The following is an 18,110-nucleotide window of genomic DNA, read 5'->3' as shown; positions in this document are numbered from 1 at the left end:
TGTGGGAAATCTTGGCCTTGGGAAAAAATGTTGATAACGACTCAACAAAAGAGAAATGTAGTTATGGTGCTGGGTGCGCTGTCTGCCACGGACGTGAATCAAGGAGTCTATGCAGCTATGCAGCTCCTTTAGCAAGTCAAATTCGGTATTACGTGTCTGTTGAATAAAGCTCTACTGTGCTATTTCTTTTATTCCATGCAAAACAAAGAAGGAAGGGGGGAAAATAGACTGACATCTTGCGGCCCTCCTATGTCAGCATGAGGATTTAGTGGCGATTTGTTGCATAAAGCTGATTTTTCTCTTTATTCTCTTTTGAGTCTTGTCCATACCTCCCACAAAATCCACGTGATACTCTTTGTTGCACTCATTTATGAGTCTGCTGCTTTTTCGCCTTCATTTTTTTCCACATTCCCCTCTTTTAACCCCATCTCTGTGCAGTCTGGATTGTTGATTAATACTGCAGCCGTTGGATAACAAACTTTAATCAACCACTGCGAAGTGAATCTCTTGGTTTTCCGTTTATATTTCCTCTAATATTCTCAATTTCCCCCTCTGCTACTTGCATACCGAGTTATTTATGTGTGTGTGTGTACGTGCAGCATGTGGACAGAGATGATGTACGCATACGTGTTAAAATTGTAGAGAGGGTGATGCTCTGTTGGAAGGCAGCGCGTTCATTTAGCAAGTGCCTAATGCTGTGGGTGCTGTGACTGACTGAACACTAGAGAGGAAGCAGCCAAGCACTCGGCTCGGCTGCCAGAGTGCCGGCATGGGAGCACCGGGGTGGAGGAATCGCTTTTGTGCCCTCGTCCACTGGGAACACTCTCCAGAGATTTAGCTGTGAGTTTACACCCTGCCTACTTGACTGTATGCCTGCCCAAGTATCTCGTCACTGGGGAGATAGAGAGGGCTTTGAGAATTCCCACCATCCTTCCTTGCTTTGGTCTTAGATGTAAGTAGTTGTAGCTGATGAAAAGTGGCATTTGCTTTACAGCAAAAGGTCTTCCAGGTCATGCGCGTTTGCTTTTATTGTTTTCTTTTCTCTTTGTTTGCAATTCCTTAAGCTTTATCCAGTGTAGATGTTTGTGTATGCACAATGCACTGCAGTAAAAGTAACATCAGGCCCTTCTCCTGTTCCAGTCAAAGTTGCGTTGATGGCAGCTTCCTCAGTTCCCGTTGCCAGCAGACCGGTTTTAATTAGCGGGACATTCCGGAGAGTAAGTTAGCGACCGAGTGAGGGAGTGAAGTGAGCGTTAGTGACAGTCTTTCCCAGCTGATATTGATAAAGAAGAAGAAGAGAGGCTTTGATTCTGCTCTTCACTAAGCCCAGGAGAGCGTGGATCGCAACGGCGATAGCATAGTTGAAAAACGAGCAGCAGTTGGAGGAGAGGCCTCGCCGCACTAATGCACATTTTTATTATGTTAACAGACCGTGTCTTAGACTTCAAATTAAAAGCTGAGTTGTAATCACTGGCTCATCAAGTGGTTTTAATCTGTAGACTAGTAGTTTCAGGAGATATCCTGTGTTTGGGGATGGAAATCATTGCCTGCTTTGAGACTTGTTCTCTCTCTGCTTCAAAATGAAGCTAAATCCTAATGAAATCTCAGTAGATTTGAACTCCATAACAACTCAAGTTGTGATCTGGTTTTAATTAATTTTATTATTTCATTTCACGTCAAATGACTTACAGATATTGTAGTTTGTAGTACACAAAAGTCCTGAGATTACACCTGTGCGTCCTGTAGATTGACAGTGATGAGTGCCAAACCCGCGGTGAAGCATTTCTATAACTCGTTGTAGTTTTATGAAAGGTAAAGGTAATCTGCCCTCTCCGTACAGCCTAGCAGGCGTGCTTGTGGGGATGGACCTCTCATTGCTATATCGTGTCCAGCTGTCAGCTCAAATCAAAGAGAATCGGTGCATATTGCTCTTGACTTTAGAATACTGCTATTCTTCCTGCCACAGTATATGCTGGTAGCTGCTCACACTGCCCCTGCAAATGTCAGAGCGCACTGGCTTTGTTCTTTCCTCACTCATCCACCCTCAGACATGGCATAAGTGCCACAAGGTTTTACTCTAGTGTGTGTTTCTGTCTTTCTCTTTATAGTTGTGATGACAAATGTACTCGGGAGGTACTAGACTGTCAGCTTCACTCTTTGTGTGTGTGTGTGTATGTCTTCTCTCTTGTCTACAGCCACCAGTTCCACAAAGCTTGAAGACCTGAGCTTTCTTGATGAACAGCGCAATACCCCCCTCCGGACATCCATTCGCCTACCCTGGCATAATACAGGAGGAAGGCCCCCTCAGGACGCTAAAGGTGACTGGGCTATTCATACTACTGCTGTAGGCACTCAGGGGAGATATTTGTAAAATAAACGTGTAAAATATCGCAGTACATAGGATAATGTTATGTGGTATGACTCTGAAAAACCCTGAAGTTAATAGGCAGCCAACGGTAGTTCTGAAGTTTCCAAAGTACCACGTCTGAGTGCAGAGCCAACAACAAAACTGTGCAAATACTTGAACACTGCAATGTAAACAATGCAGCACTTATGGGTATTAACATTATCCTCAAAAGCCTTTTTTTGGCTTTTAAATCATGCCTTTTTTCCCAGCTAACTTTTATCCTGGTTATGTGTTTTGAATCCTCTGAGAGATCCTGCAGATTAAATATTTCATGGGAACATGAATTACTGAATAAGTCATCACTGGATATATACTCAGACTATTTAGTCTTCCTTTTGAAAATGTCCTCTTTCATTTTCACTCAGTCTCAAACATGAAGCTGATACATAAGCATTTGGTCAGTGGTTCTGAGCAGGTTTTTTCTACATGAATTCGTACATACGCAACAATCTTAAACAATTGGATTCTTTTCTATAAATTTTATGGGAGATTCAGTTCAACTCAATTCAGTATTATTTATGCAGCGCCAAATCACAACAACAGTCGCATCAAGGCACTTTATACTGTAAGGTAGAACCTACAATAACGCATACAGATGAAAACCCAACAATCATATGACCCTCTATGAGCAAGCACTTTGGAAATAGTGGGAAGGAAAAACTCCCTTTTATCAGGAACAAACCTCTGGCAGAACCAGGCTCAGGGAGGGGCGGCCATCTGTAGCAACCGGTTGGAGAGAGAGAAGGAAGACAGGATAACATACATGCTGTTGAAGAGAGCCAGAGATTAATAACAAGTATGATTCAGTGCAGAGAGGTCTATTAACACATCTTGAGGGAGAAAGGTGACTGAAGAAGAAATATTCAATGCATCATGGGAATCCCCCAGCAGCCTACACCTATTGCAGCATAACTAAGGGAGGATTCAGGGTCAGCTGATCCAGCCCTATCTATATGATTTATGGTATTTGTTTTTCAGATTTGGGTGTGATGGCACCACCTTTACCTAAATTTTGCAACAGTAGGTCAACATTTCAGTGCAGTTCATTGCAGTTGTATTCATATATTGCAAAAATCCCAACATGTGCCATCTTAGGAAACTCAACCTAGTACGCTGAGGACCTTACAGTTCTGATTTGAGCAACATTTAGTGACTTCCTTTTTGACTGGGCGAACCCTCCGACAGAACTAGACTCGGGATGAGCAGCACTCGTTTGATTGCCATGAGAGGAGAGTGAAAAGAAAGGGGGGAAAAAAAGATGAGAAGGAGAAAAGCTTCAACTGTGGGAGAGAGAATACACAAACTGACATGCATGAACAATGAAATGGAGAAGAGGTGAGGATGTCGGTGCACCATGTGAGGCCTCCTGAAAGCAAAGGCCTGTCGCAGCATAATAAGTAAGGGGTGATTCAGACGTTAGCTGAGCGAGCTTTAACTATAAATCTATGAAAGGTTTTGAGGCTAATCTTAAAATTAGAGATTGGGTTTGGCTCCCAACCCTAAACAGCCAGCTGGTTCCACAGGAGCGAAGCAGCTTTAGCCTCTGCTTGTCATTCCGGCTTAGGATACTGAAAAAGCAAGTCATGGTCATTAGGGGCTTTATATTCAAGAAGATGGATTTGAAATCTAAGGGGATCCAATAAAGAGAGGTTAATAAAAGATAACTCTTTTTCTAGTTCCCGTCGATACTCCTTTTGCTCAAGTTAGTTTTTCAAACACTGTACTTATTTTGCTGGTATAGTAGAAGGTGGTGATCATTTCAAGTGTCTCAGAACCAGCTCGTTCGCTTTTTGGTTTCATTGTAGGGCACTAGAAACATAAACAGACCTACACCTGCCAATATAAACACTCTCAACTGCCCCTCCAATTACAATAGGCTTTTGTGAACACAGGCAAACTCGCAAGGTGAAAACACTAGCAGCTAACAGCAGTGATAGTTGTAATGTTGAAAGGCGCATTAGCACTAAAGGTAGCAGTCATTTAGTGATGTTAGTTAACAAGTGTTATGAGATCTAATTAGTGCTGAAGTAGACCAGATAAGAGTCCTCTTTCAGGTCTTCACTCTGATTCCACTTAATTGAAAATGTATCCTCTACAGTGTTCAGGGTTTTTCATGTATGTGGCTCCTTCTGGGAAGAAGAATGCGGGAGATGCTCAAAGCATGTTTGTAGGTTAACTGCAACGGAAAACGATTTATTACAGTAAAGTTTCCAGCATTTAAAAGAAGTAATCATTTGTTAACTTCCCGGAGACATGGGGAAAAAAATAGAAGTAGTGTAAACAATTTTAATCTGTTTCATTTCTTTTCCCGTTTCCTTCAGCGCGTTTTGCTCCCTACAAACCCGTGGACATCATGCTCAAACCTTTGCTGTTCGAGGTTCCCAGCATCACCACAGATTCTGTGTTTGTGGGCCGAGATTGGCTCTTTCAGCATCTGGAAGATGTCCTGAAGGCCAGCGAGTCCACAGAGAACCACGGTGCTGTGGTGGTGGGCAGCGTGGGTTATGGGAAGACGGCCATCATCTCCCGACTTGTGGCGCTGAGCTGCCATGGAGGACGCATGCGTCAGATCGCCTCCAACAGTCCCAGCGCCTCCCCGAAAAGTAATTAGTTTTAGTATTTGCCTTTGGATGTGAGCACTACATTAACTGCTCGTGTTTAGCTAATGTTATTATAATTTCATTTCAACATTAGCTTGCAAAGTGTGGGAGGGAAGTAATTATATATTCGTTGGCAATATAAAATCAAGTTGACTAATATTACATTTACCTTACAAAAGAATGCCCTCACACACAACTAATGTTATTAATGCTAGCATATACATATATAGAGAGATGTTAGTTTATATTAATGTAATAACTTTATATATTGGTGACCATGTGCATGTCTTCCAGCTGGCCCAGGACAAAGCACAGAACTTCCTCTCAGCCAGCCTCCACAGCCCACTCCACCATCCAGTGCTGCCAACACACTGAGGACCAGCAGTTGCCCAGGAACTCCCGAGATGCAGCGGCACAGGGAGGAGGCTGTCAAACGCCTGGCTGCAAAGGTGCGCCTTTCAACATCTAAGAGAGCTCACAGTAACAAAGAAGCAGGAATCAAAGAAGCTGAAAAAAGATTGCACTAGTTATGGTGGTGTTTACTCAGGGAAAAAATGTTTGGTGTGTGCACTGGATCAAAAAAAGTAATTTTAACAATTTTCAACAGTGAGTAGATTATTTTTTGTTTTTGATGGATGGATTTGTTGTTTCTTCCTTTCTTTTTTTTAAAAAAAAAAAAAAAAAAAGGAAAAAGAAGGAAAATCGACCAAAAAGCATCTCAGGTTTTACCAAGTACTTCTACAACAGCTTCAGTCTGACTTCTGAAAACTCCTCTTTAATAGTGACCACAGATAATTGTGATATATTCTGTTGAATGATGCATAAAATTATACATAACAATAAGGGTAGGTTGCAGTTTACTAGTCAGTGATTAGAACCTCCTCAGGGAGCAACAACCCACAGCGAGCCCTGTCAGCCATGACCTGAGAGCACAGAATGTAAACACACACCAACGTCAAACAGAGCCAGCTTCATCAATATTAGACGTCATTTAGGAATTTACAAACATCAACACACGTTTCAAATAGCAACACCATTTATCTAGGCGGCTATCAGTTATACCGACATGTATGGCACTACTACTGCTTAATTACTGGTTGGTATCCGTTCCTGTGTCAACTTCAAATAGGTGCTTAAATATATTGTAAGGCCGCCTGTTCAAGTGTTGAACTGGGATGTTTGAACATGATAAGGATCCTCAAAATTCCATGAAGCGGAGCAACACTGACTACTGAGGACAGTGCTTACTTTTTTGACAGATGAATATTCCATCTGTTGATTTTTCTGGCGTTACAAGGATCGCAAAATAAAGTCGTAAACTTCCCAGAGAGGCAGTATTTAGTGTCAGCGCTGTTGAGCAGAAGATTAAGTGTTTTCTTGTATAAGCTTGTCAACATTTTTCACAAGATATAAAGTACTGCACGGTAACAGCTTTACGTGTGTTCTGTTACTCCCCCACACCGTCAGTAACATTGTTAACCACTTGTCTGTGACCGAAACCCCCCCCCCCCCCCCCCCCCCCCCCCCAAACATGCATACCAGACACTGAGCATATTTCTGCACATCTTTCTCTTTCAGACTTGTGAAGTGGACAGACAAGTCCTCGATGTTTCACTTTAAAATGTTCCTCTCTCGATGCACGCCAACTAAGCAGTGTGCGGTTTTTGCCTACGACTCTTTTATTTTAGTTTTGGAATTGTTCGCTCTGTTTCCACTGAAATTTCTCTGTCGATTTTTCACTCCCGCATCTTTACTCGCACCACCTCTTCTTGTGTTGCTGAGGGTTCAGTCACATAGCAGGTGCACGTTCACTACATTTTGGAAATACTGCTTGCTAAAAGCACCATTTGATGACTTTGGCACTGCTATTGCCTTGTAGCAGGTCTAATAAAGATGATTGGGGGCCACCGGGATTCAGAGAAGATTTGTGATCCACTGTTGTAGTCAGTTGAGTTTGAATAGTGCTGTGATGGTAGGTTGTAAGGTAATTTAATAGGTGGCAGCTTTGTGAAGGACTTTCTCAGTGGATGTGACGTCTCCTACTGATTCTGCTGCGTTTAATGGTACTGATTACAACCTGTTGTCCTTCTAACACCTTTAGAATTTAATACTCTTATCCTGTCAGGGAGGCCTCCTAATTAGTGACCCTGTCAAAGGGGACAGTTCATGCACCAGACAGCTAGGGTAATGCAGTGAGCTTCATGTAAATGTCTGTGAAACTCAAGCAGTATCTCTTGAGCCAATTATGGTGAAAAGTGTTTCCAATAGGCGCCTTCACAGGGGCTCTGTTCCTGTGATGTGTGATGCACCGCTGAGCAGCTTCTGTCAGATTCTGCCAGTGCTTTTTTAATCATTGATTTAAAAGTGGTCTCATAACAGGAGCACTGAGGCTACTACCCTTTCTGCTTTATTCTTATTATCGAGACGTGCCTTTAGGTAACATTTCTGAAAATGCATTTATTGTTTTGCCAGCAGATGAGCTACCGAGGTTTGACTGCAGAGCCTTGCATCATCGTGTGTCGAGATTCGTATTGCTCATTGATGAGGCGGTAGTCTGCGTGACTTGTATGCTAAATTAAATCATCACTGCAGTAGGGGGCTTATTAAGAGTTGTGTTCATGCACACAGCAGGTTACTTGACTTTGTACAATAATAGGCATTCAATATATCAGTTTCCCTCTTTGTTATGTCACATTTGTGATGAAGCTCAAAAAACGTGTGACGCAAAAATGACAGAAAGGAGTGTTCGGACTTCTCTCAGACGTTTGCTGCTTTTAGGGTAAAGCATAACATCAGAGAAAAATTCTGGTGGTCGTGATTTTTGACAGTTTCTGGAGAAGATGTGAATCAGTGGTTGTGTTATTGTTTCAGTTGGTCCATCTTCTGACTGGATGTCACATGTTTTCCTTACTAAAGATGGGTTATATACATCCAGGGAGTTCAGCTATAATTTTTAAAATCTTACCTCCCTCTTTTCTAATTTGCGCTAGCTTTAATTGTGCCTTTATTGGCATGTGAGTTATATGTTATTATTTGAAAAAGAAAGAACCATAAATATGCATTTAGATCTGTGCTGTGGGGAGAAGTTTGGGTCCAAAACATTTATTGATGCTAAATGTTAAAAAAAAAAAAAGTCTCATATCTTGAGGCTTTAGTCATTTTTCTAGAAGCTGGTCATCGGTTTTCTGTGGAGAACTAAACAGCAACAGCTGAGGTTGAGCCGTCAGAGGAACCGATCACCTGCTCCTCCTCCTGTGGGCCTGGAAGTGTGTCAGCTCCTCCAGGTTGGACTGTAATTAGTACAGTCATCTTCCTTCTTCTCCACCTCTGTCCCTACATTTTCCTTTTAAATCAGACCTCCTTTGAATGCTGCGGAAACCTGCTCAGGTACAGAAGATTCTACCTTTAGATATCCACCTGGGATCTACTCACTTCTTTTTATAGCTTTCGTTGCCCAATCTCTTCATCATCCCTTCTGTGTGAAATAATGAAAGGATAAAATCATGTCTTTGACATTGTAGAGATAATATGTAGTTTTATGGAGGCTTGTTGGTATCAAAAGCCTCACTTACTTACTTTGTCATGGTAGTTTTTCAGTCACCAGAGATGTTGGTGTTTGTAAACGCTTTAAAGTTATCAAATGTACCCATCAGTCAGTGAATCATATTTTTAATTCTTCCTGATTCTCAAAAAGCAATGGCTTCACTCGCGTTTGTTCTCGTTCCTTTTGTCTTCCAGGTGGTGGCTTATCATTATTGCCAGGCAGATAACACGTACACTTGCTTGGTCCCAGAATTTGTGCACAGCATCGCAGCCCTTCTGTGCAGAGCTCATCAACTGAGTGCGTACCGGGAGCTGTTGCTGAAAGAGCCCCACCTCCAGAGCATGCTCAGTCTGCGCTCCTGTGTCCAAGACCCCATGGCTGCTTTCCGGAGAGGAGTCCTGGAACCGTTGGCCAACCTTCGGAAAGGTAAAACACTGTAGTTGTATATTGCACTATTTCATTTTCATCGTGTATGAGACCACTAATCTCATTTCATAGTATTTTAATATTTAGTTTATTTGTAAATGTCTTTGCAGAGCGAAGGATTCCAGAGGAAGATTACATAATCTTAATAGACGGGCTGAATGAAGCAGAGTTCCACAAACCAGACTATGGAGACACCATTGCATCCTTCATCACAAAAATCATTGCCAAGTTCCCCTCCTGGCTAAAACTGGTTGTCACTGTTCGAATCAACTTGGTGGTAAGAAAGAACTTATAAAGCATGGCTCTGAGTTCACTCAGATGACAAAATATTCACTGTTATAATCACCTCGAGTCAGAATTACAGATGTCACATTATACTGGTGATGAGTTTTAGTTTTAAAAAGTTTATCACTCTTTCTTCCCTCTCGGTAACTACTCGGCTTATCCGCACACTTTACGGCTGATTAAAGTAACTACTGCTAATGGCATTCACTCTTCTGTTGCTGCAGCTGCTTCTCTCACACACTCAGAGACTCGCTTCCCACAATGAACTCACACAGGTGCAGTTTGGCTGTTACACTGTTGAGTGAAGTACTGGATACAGGCAAGCTGTTAAGGGCTTGATTCTTAACTTAATTACCAGTTTCGTGTCTGCTCTTATCCTCTCCTATCTGCTTTCCAAGCGCTCTGAGCTGAAGCTTATCAAAAAGTTTGAACACTCAAGACTTCTGTTGTTATATTTTTTTTATACAAATTGAATGAAATTTGCTCAGGCTGGTTTAACTAAGCATCTTTAACTAAGTGCTTTTACAGTCTTACCTTTTAATATATTTTAATGTTATTAGTGCTAGTTTTCACTTACTTAATATACTGTATTTTTCGGACCATAAGGCGCACCGGATTATAAGGCGCATTAAGCGAAACAAAACAGTCAGATAAGTCAACTCATTTTTCTTGCTTCCTCCAATCCACATTGATTCATAAATGCTGAATTCTCTTGCAGCTGCTCTATTCCCATGTTGTTGCAGCATATTAATGACTAACCTGGTATTGTCGATGGATTACCTCAGTTGTTCTCCTGATTGAAGTTTGGTCCGTTTACAGCATCCCGCCATGCGATTGCATTTGTCCCTAACCCTCGGGAACCCTCACATTAACTTTTATGAGTGAAAAAAAGTTAGCCTTCATCCTCTAGCTTCACTGTGTTTATGTTATGCTAACATAGCTGTGTCGCTAGTAGGGTTGCCAACCGTCCCTTAAAATACGGAATCGTCCCGTATTTCGAAACAAAAGTACACGTCCCGTATTGAGCTAATAAGGGACGCACTTTGTCCCGTAATACAGTGAGAATCAAAAGTAGTCTATAACTTTTAATGGAATTAACGCTTTGTTTGAAAACATAATTCCCAGCCCCTCTCCTGCTTTGTGACCAATGAGCTGACAGCACACTTATGACAATTCGAGTATGACAATTCAGATTACCGCTAATCTCATTGGTCGAGGAAAGGTCGCTTACGGAGAAAATACCGGAAGACAACAGATGACCACAACAAGAAGCATGGTCAACAGGGAAACAAACGCCGACACGGCGGTGCAAGTCTCGGACGACAGTACACCTAAAGCTGGGCAGACACTGTGCGATTTTTTTCAATCGCGTTATTCAGCTCCTGCTCAAACTGCACGATTGACTCGCAGGGGTTAGAAGTTGGTAGGTCACGATGTACTCTCACACTATACCGCCCGATGCTCTGATGCGACCTGAGTGCTCACACTGTGCCTCCATAACATGAAGGTTATAACAGAAAATCTGTCGCTCTCTCTCTCTAAGTCTTACACTCACACAGACACACAAACCACCACCATCAACTTTGCTAAATTGCTAATGAAAAACACTCATCAGGCAGCTGTGATTGAGCAGCAGTGTAAATCCAACTATTTTCACGGTTGTTGTGGTCGTGATAATTTTGTGATGCCACATCGAAAAGGCTCGGATGAGCTTTCCAAAGTTCTACAAGTTGTGCCTCCGTCGCTTGTGTCCAGATCACACGCTGCACAGCCGTGCTGCTCCATCTTTTACACCAACGTTTACGTGTTTGCGCGCGAGCAGTGTGAGCGGCTGTGGTGAGAACCTCACGAGCGATTGATGATCGGGAGCTGGTCGTGAGGTGTTAATCGCTTCTCCTTACCCCACGTATACTACACGATGCACGATGAAGGCCAAAATCGGTCCGATCACTCAAAAATCGGCTCAAAATGGGCCTAAAACCGCACGGTGTAAGCCCAGCATTAGAGCAGCAATGTTTGTTCCCCTCAGAGAAAGGGAAGAATGGGAAAAGGAAAACACCTGGCTGGAAAAAGTTAATATGGGCATGTGCAATGAATATCAGCGCTATGTGGCCAGAAGTGTGATAATATAATTTATTTTGTGTAATAAACAACTGCAAGGATAGATGATTACAACAAATTGATGACTAATACATAAAAGTAATACATAGATGAATAATGATGATGAGTTATGATGCGTAATCATGGGAACAAGCGGGTTTACAAACAGGAGCAGCTGATTAGCATTAGAAAAGCTGAAATAATACCTCAACTGAAGCCAATTGTACTAAATGCACTAAATGTGCACTGTTACAAGAATGTTTTTCTTTCTATTGTTTTCTATTATTTTAAGTTAAGCAGGACAGAGTTCTTTTAAAGAAAGATTTACTTATATTCTCAAAAGTTAAGCATGACAGGCTTCTGTTTAAGAAGGAGACCTGTTTTATTGTGTTAATGTTGTCATTTTGAGCTAAAAATAAATGGCTAAATGATCATTTGTTTCACATGTGTTCATATCACAAAGAATACACATCTACTTAAATCAAATTCAAGTCAAAGGGTTAAAAAAATAATTTCACACACAAAAAAAGAGCTAGAAAATTCACCACACTGGGAAGGGTGAAGACAACTGGGTCGCCCGGCCCTGGCCACGAGGTGTCCCTTATTTATTTTTCAGGGAGTTGGCAACCCTAGTCGCTAGCATATCATTTTATACCAGCTAGCCAAGCTTCAGTAACCCTATAAATGTCACTGCTGTTTAGTTTTCTGTCTTCATTTATGTCGAAAGGGACGGCAGAGCTGTACATTTAAATTTTTTCAGAAATCTCTTAGTCATGTATATCATGTTTAGGTGGAACTAGCGAGCTAACTTCTAACTCCGTTAAATTTAATAAATTTTGTTTTCATGGATGCTTGGATGTTGAACTTAATAGTTACACCTGATAAAGCATCAACGCTGTCGAATTTTGAGAAAATTAAAGGATTTTAAGTGCGGCTTATAGTGCAGGAAAAAAAAGTATGCCGGTTGTAGCCAACAGTCCTCCTGCACTTACAGTTCACACTGGCCCTGTGTCCCAATCCATAAAACACTGTAAAACACATTTATTGATTTGTTGACCAGAACATTTCATATCCTAAATCAAAAAAATCTAACACTGTGGCAACCCTAGAAAAGAAATGAATCAAAATTCTCTCATTTTAACAAATGTCTAGCTGGACATGCCGTCACCTCTCTAGGCACTCACTCACTGTCACCAGACCCTGCACATTTTTACATTTTGACAAGTGTTTCCTGAGCTGCTCCCGCTTGTTATTCTACTCTTTACAGAGTCAGGCATATCCAGCAACATTCAGGAAAGAATTGAGACACATGACCTGCAGGGCAGGAGAGAGATGAGTCAGTCACTTTGAGCTGACACTAGGTTGACCAGTTCCAGAAATGCTATGGACTTGGATTAAATTCACGCTGCTGACAACTGAGGCTTTGACACTACTGATGAACTACATGAAAACTTATTTTCCTTGCTGGGGAAAAAAAGAAAGCACTGAGCCTTGGATAATAATGGGGTTTTTGATTGACATCTGGAATTTGAGTTATTATTGCTCAGTCAGAAGCCAGGGTCGAGTGTTGTCCATCAGTGTGGGCTGTACTATATAGTGAATTCAGCCTAGCTATTAAGAATTCAGGCAAGGCCCTGTCAGTGTGGTGAATCAATATATTGTAGCGCTGATATTTTGTATTCACCTCTTATGCTCTTCTATTAATGCATTAGAATTGGTTTTTTGACGTGGAAAGATGTTCCAGGTGACTGCACTTAAAGTAATACATTTCGACTACACTGCAACATCCATCCATCCATCCATCCATCCATCCATCCATCCATCCATACATACATACATACATACATCCATCCATACATCCATCCATCCATCCATCCATACATCCATACATCCATACATCCATACATACATCCATACATACATACATACATACATACATACATACATACATAAGCAGAACACTGCAACATATGTGTTGTAATGTCTTCTGACAAAGTGAAACAGTGTTTAATGAGAGGGAGTTACTGTTTGTGTGAATTTGCTAGGGTGACGTTTTTAGCCACCTGGAGGCTGGCAAAGCAAGAACAGCAACAACAACAAGGTTGCAGTCGGTTATCGGAGATGTGTTTTTGTTGTCCGTGTGGTAGATTTCATAGTAACAACTGTGCTGGAAAGGAAACGTGTGGTTTAAGGCATATGTAACAGTAGCTGTTTTTTTTTTATAACCTCTGTTAGTGAATCCTGTGCACATGCTGGTCTGTGGCAAAGGATAGCACATTGTTAACCATGCCATATGTGTCTTTTACTTTCTTGTAATCATATTTTTCTTGTTATATTTCTGTTTTGTTCACATTCCCACTGTAACCACTTAGCAGTTGTCTGCAGTAATGAATCGAATGGCACTGTTGTTTTAATGGGAGCTATATGACGACTTCGCATGTGAAAACCTCGGAGTCGGTTTGACAATGTTTTTGTAAATCAGGCTCCTATGATGTTCAGTAAGTTCCCTTTAAGTGCAATGGAAAGGCTGTTAGTCATGAAAATGTCTAATTTTCCAAAAATGTAACAGAAGTCAGTTAAATAGTTTTTAAGAGAGTTGGCAGTCTTTTGCAGAAAAACCCTGTATGTCCTCTCTTTTTATTGTTTATTTTTTGGGGGGGGCCTACGAGTCCACATATTTGGGTAAGATGCAGGAAATGGTTGCAAAATCACAAAGAAATTCCAAAATTGAATTCTCTATGTCCGGTGGGACGTGATGAGAAATATTACAAAAGCAGAATTCAAAATGAAAACAATGAACAAACAGGGCTGCGTACAACCACATGCCATGACACATAACGACAGCACAATGCTTAATAACAGAATTAATGATAAACTGAAGATATTCTACGATAACTGGACCATGCACAGCATTCAAAATAAAATAAATAGAGAAATAAATACAGTAAATAAAGAAAATGTATATAAAATGTTGTTTGGACATGATGGTTGTCAGTCCTGCTCCATGCAATAGACTATAATGACCATACACTTGCATTACTCAAAGGTTCTTGAAACTGAAATATGAGCTAATGATGATGGTTCCTACTTCCTTCAAAAGTTTTTAGAGCAAGTTCCTACAAAAGATCAAAAGCACAAACTGTACACTCCATGCTGTATTCTCATACCGTTTCCCCTAACATTAAAGCTCTGGACACAGCAGTCAGCAGCATTGCCATTCAGTGCAGACAGTGGTTACATTCGGCTTTGTAAGTTATCTGAACCATTTGGCCATCATTAATATGCAAAAGCCATCGGTAAACCTGCGTCTGTGTGTGTATGGCTTTGCTATCTAAGCTTTCGGCTACAAGTTCAGAAACTCTGCAGCTTAGTGTTTGTATAAGCTGCAATTTAGCTTGAAATTGGAAGCACTAAATGATCGACTTTAAAGCATTATCACTTCATACTTGTAATATTATGCGTGTACATTTGTACTTGTCGCTTGTACTCAGGTGTCTCTTGCAAAAAACCCCTCAGTGAATAAATAAAGCTTATCTGCTTTACTGCCTGACTAACTCGGGGCATAGCAAAAATGAATCATGGAAGAATAATCAAGATAGCATTGTTAAGACAAGAAAATATGAAGGCATGAAATGTTTCTTATTTGCAGACAGAATCCGAGTTGTGCATAGAGATGAAATTGTCACGCTATTGTTTTGTGCTTTGAACAGACAAATAGCATCTCACCTCGGAGGAAGGGTTCGATATATTGGCCCTTGCCTGCTAGACTAATATCTGGACAATCTCTGAGGTGTTGTTTGCACCCCCTCCCCCCAATCTTGTGGATTGTGTTCGGTATGTTTTATTGAGCGTGTGCATACATGTGCTTGTGTGTGTTTGTCTGTTTGCGCTGCCTTCTCATGATGAGGGAGAGGAAAAATGTTATCTTGCGGAGGCAATGTTTCTCTAGCCTCAGACAGGCAGAGGATTGGAGGATTAAGGTGCATTGATTTCTCCAACCCCTGGGACACAGATTGAAATGTGAGCCCTAGTTCAGACCTCTGCTTGCCCGCTAGCTACCATCCCATCCATCCCCTGCCTCTTAATACTCAGTTTCCCCACTCCTGTTTTCCTCACAGCCACATTTTGAACAGTAACAAGTGTCTGCTTTGGCCTGATAGCTCAGCATGCTTGCTTCCCCACTGCTCAAAGAAACTCCTCTGATAATACACGTACACAGGCAGATTTTGTTTTTCTTAATGGCAGCTCAGGATGCAAAGAATATTTTTGCTTTTAATTAATTAAATTATTTATTTATTGGCTGTGGTATTGAGTAATACAGCTGTGTCTGTAATGCAAACACTGCACCAAATTACTTTTTTTCATGCATTGACACTTTAATAGTACATTGAAGCTCAGATGTATGTTTTTATGTCACGCTCTGTCTTTATCTTGTCTTCAATAGGAGATCACCAGCCTCCTGCCCTTCTCCAAAATCTCCCTGGATGACTTTTCTGACAACAAAGAGATCAGCAATGACCTCAACGCATATATCCAGTATCGTATCAACGGCAGCAAGGACATCATGAACAATATTAGCCTGAACGGCAAGGCCGATCCTATCACAGTCGGCAAGCTAAGTAGCCACCTGATCTCCCGCAGCCAAGGGTCCTACCTGTATCTCAAACTCACCCTGGATCTGTTTGAAAGAGGCCACCTCGTGATCAAAAGTGCCAGTTACAAAGTCGTGCCTGTTTCACTGGCAGAACTGTACCAGTTACAGTGTAACATGAAATTCATGACCAATTCAGCCTTTGAGCGCTCACTGCCGATCCTCAACGTATCGCTCGCCTCGCTGCACCCCCTGACTGACGAGCAGCTGTTCAACGCCATCAACGCGGGGTTCGTCCAGGGGGAGCTACAATGGGAGGACTTTCAGCAACGCATGGAGCTGCTCTCGTGCTTTCTCATCAAACGGAGGGACAAGACGCGCATGTTTTGTCACCCTTCCTTCAGAGAGTGGCTGGTGTGGAGAGCTGATGGAGAGAGTACGGACTTCCTTTGTGACCCCAGGTCAGTTTTCTGCTAATGCAATAACTTCGCAGCTCTCAATTTGGTTTGCAGGCTTCTGTAATGCATTTAGAGTTTGCGTATGTTTCAGTAATGCATTTAGAAAAGGTTCTTGAATTGCACAAATAGGCATGTAGGACAGTAAGAAAAGTACAACTAATGCTGCAGAATAATATGATAAACGTGTCTTCATGTGAATGAAGTTTTGCATCTCAGAGTGCTTCTGAATTAGTTGTTTTAGGTCTCTGACAGCTTTAATCATGCCTAAATTTGGTGTCCATCCTGTCGGTTGTCACAAAGTTCTTACCTAAAATGTTTAAAGCAGTGTCCTGCTTATTTCCGGTCCTCAATTTTAATGCAGGAGAGCAGAATTTAACGTGGGATATGTCTGCAGAAGGGGAGAATAGCTGGCTCTGGATGTATTAGAGGCAGTAATTCAGTGTTTTTCTTCACATATCTGCGCAGAAATCGGTCCATAATAAACACTGCAGACTGCACCAAAGCTTCCATTTGTAAATAAACCCCTTTAGTCAGCAGTTTGCATACGCAGTCCTGCAACATCATAGATCAGATTTCAAGCAGGCTGTTTCACTTCTTCGAGTCGTCTTCTCTTGCATAATGACTCCATTGCATAACATTTGTGAGAATGTGAGAATACAGCTGTGGAAGTGAAGCATGTTAGATTAATGCTCGAATCTTGCAACAATGACATTCAGGCTTCACTGAATGTAATTTGAGATTTTGCAGAAACATTAGACTCCCTGAAGTCCTGTTTGTTGGTGTCAGCTTGTTGCATGCCAAAGTCTTCCTTTGTCTCGGAAAAAATACACACGGCATGCAGAAAAAAAATTGAGTGTGAAGTGATGTGATGATGTGAGCATTTACAGACACATCACAGCACTAAATTCATTAGCACAAGGCCTGTTTGCGACGTACAGCACATTCAAAAGGTCATCTCAGAATGCACCTTTGATACAGTGAAGCTGTTTGTAATAAAGCAGCACCTCTGCAGATAAATCCTGTGCTCTTTTGGAGCTGTCAGGATTCATCCGAGTTCAGATGCCTGACTGCAGACTTCACCCTCATATCAAACACATCGATTCTCCTTCCACTGCCTCTCCCCGGTCTGAATTGTTCACATGTGCTGGTACCGTATTATAATTGTCAAATTTCAAATAACAAGCCGCACCAGCGTTGTTAGTAGGGCTGGGCCATATTATACCGTTCACGGTAATACCGGTATAATGTTAGGCAACGATAGGAAAATGAAATATCGCGATAGAATGGGAGTAAAACGCGCATGCGCAGTGCCTTTGTTTTCATACGCACATGGCCGATTGTTGAGTGAAACAGATGAACCAGAATTGGTTTGTAAAAATGGTGCAACTTCAGTGATGTGGAACTGGTTTGGTGTTTGTCCGTCAGATACACAACAAAGCACATTTTTTTTGCAGAACATGCAAGCGGCCGTTGTTATTGTCATATTTGTCGGACTAAGATGCTCTTAAATCTGGGAGTAATCTGGGTCCAAAACTCCGTATACTTCAGGTCAAACAACACTGCAGCATCACTTAGAGTTAAAAACTGTCTAAATTCTTTCATCTTTAATAAAACGATCAGCATTGCTGCTTTACCAGGTGTAACTATAAAGTTTAACTTCCAGGCATCCATGAAAACAAAAGTTATTACATTTAACGGA

At 41.5% G+C, this 18,110-nt stretch overlaps 1 protein-coding gene across 4 annotated transcripts in view; it reads left to right on the top strand.

Annotated features, from left to right (window-relative positions):
• LOC146651204 (protein TANC1-like) overlaps positions 1-18,110 on the top strand; it is a 116,830-nt gene that overhangs the window by 76,661 nt on the left and 22,059 nt on the right. For all 4 annotated transcript variants that reach the window (XM_085383438.1, XM_085383435.1, XM_085383436.1 and 1 more), the window contains 6 exons: positions 2,196-2,318; positions 4,729-5,010; positions 5,302-5,456; positions 8,746-8,977; positions 9,088-9,254; positions 15,807-16,414. In XM_085383438.1, the coding sequence (XP_085239564.1) occupies positions 2,196-2,318; positions 4,729-5,010; positions 5,302-5,456; positions 8,746-8,977; positions 9,088-9,254; positions 15,807-16,414 (1,567 nt within the window). The remainder of the gene's footprint in view (positions 1-2,195; positions 2,319-4,728; positions 5,011-5,301; positions 5,457-8,745; positions 8,978-9,087; positions 9,255-15,806; positions 16,415-18,110) is intronic.

This window comes from Rhamphochromis longiceps, linkage group LG16 (genome assembly GCF_057381845.1).
Source record: "Rhamphochromis longiceps isolate RC_006_pf linkage group LG16, R_longiceps_female_GT1.1, whole genome shotgun sequence".
Taxonomy (NCBI): domain Eukaryota; kingdom Metazoa; phylum Chordata; class Actinopteri; order Cichliformes; family Cichlidae; genus Rhamphochromis; species Rhamphochromis longiceps.
The sequence above is the reverse complement of the archived record's forward strand: the minus strand, read 5'-3'. Positions and strand labels throughout refer to the sequence as shown.